The 1,289-nt window shown below is 45.1% G+C and overlaps 1 protein-coding gene across 1 annotated transcript in view; it reads right to left on the minus strand.

Moving 5' to 3' along the window:
* The window catches only part of COL14A1 (collagen type XIV alpha 1 chain), a 222,717-nt gene that overhangs the window by 114,697 nt on the left and 106,731 nt on the right, over nucleotides 1-1,289 (minus strand). Inside the window, exon 22 of the mRNA XM_019642088.1 lies at nucleotides 376-525. Coding sequence (XP_019497633.1) covers nucleotides 376-525 — 150 coding nt within the window. The remainder of the gene's footprint in view (nucleotides 1-375; nucleotides 526-1,289) is intronic.

The following is a 1,289-nucleotide window of genomic DNA, read 5'->3' on the forward strand; positions in this document are numbered from 1 at the left end:
AGAAGTGAAGCCTTTGAGAAGAGGCAAGCTCCCCCTGGCCCAACTCTGACTGGTTTGGCTGTGTTAGGATACAGGCTGGTTGGAAAATTTCACCTAATTTGAAAAATGCCAACAAAGACTTTCCAGAAGGAAATCCTATCCGCCACCATCAAGCAGAGCTGAACGCCAGGCTCTGACATCCCGCCTGCCAACTGGGACTCTGAACTACAGCCCTGAGTAAGGAGCACACCTTTCTTTCCATGAAATGCCGTCCAGAAAGGGCAAAACTGAGGAAAAGAAAAGCCAGTCATCGAGTTGAAGCAAGGGTTGAGTTACAGTGAAAACAGAGCAGCAAAACCACTTGTGGGAGCTGAGGCCATAGGACATCAGTCTTACGTGTTTTCACCACGCCTGTCAGAGCGTCGCTGAAGCCTGAGGCCTGGGAGGCAAATATTTTCACATTGTAGTCCATGCCACTGAGGAGGTTTGTGATAAGAATGGTGTTAATGTTAGCTCCCACAAAAGTTTCCAGCGTTGGGCCAGCCACTAAAGGAGAAAGAGTGCATTTCAGTTACAACTGAATACGGAAAAATGGAAACACTCCTGAAGAGAAGTGTATATTCATACCCAGAATATACAAGAACTGGGGTTTGAATCTAACCCCATCTAGCTCTAAGACTTATATCCCTGACTACCATGCTAGGGGCTGTTTCTCAGGATATAGTTCTTTTCTCAAATATAGTTCTTTCCCTGGTGCTTACTCAAAGAAGCAGGTCGACCTCACAATCCAACATCTGCCATACTATGAGGCCTTCACAGTGGACCTACTATGTCACCATGGGTTTGGGGGCACTTACCAAAATGAAGAAGTCATTCTCAATTGCTCCTTCTCAGACACCAGCTTTGACCCCAGCAGGTGGCATGTGGCAGCAGCAATAAATTTTATCATGAACACCATACCTTACCTTGCCACATAGGGGTGGGGTGTGTGTGTGTGGGAGGGACAACATATGTGTTAGCACTCTTAGTTCTACCCACTCTTCCTGTGATTTTTTAAGACCAAACAGATGACACTCTTATTCTAAGGCCTTTCACCAGCTGGCTTCTTGGGGCCTTTACATTTTCACCGGTTCCAACCCTGGGGAATCTTGGATTTAGCATTAAAAACATTCCTTGCTAAATCCTATACAAATGTATTTACCTCCTGCCTCATCCCTATGTGCTCATTCTTTAAGAGCTTTGTGTTGAGTGACAAGTTCCTACAATACTTATTATTTTACTCCAGAGCTTCCCTTCCAACATCATATTTA

Source organism: Hipposideros armiger, unplaced genomic scaffold (genome assembly GCF_001890085.2).
Source record: "Hipposideros armiger isolate ML-2016 unplaced genomic scaffold, ASM189008v1 scaffold_65, whole genome shotgun sequence".
Lineage (NCBI taxonomy): Eukaryota > Metazoa > Chordata > Mammalia > Chiroptera > Hipposideridae > Hipposideros > Hipposideros armiger.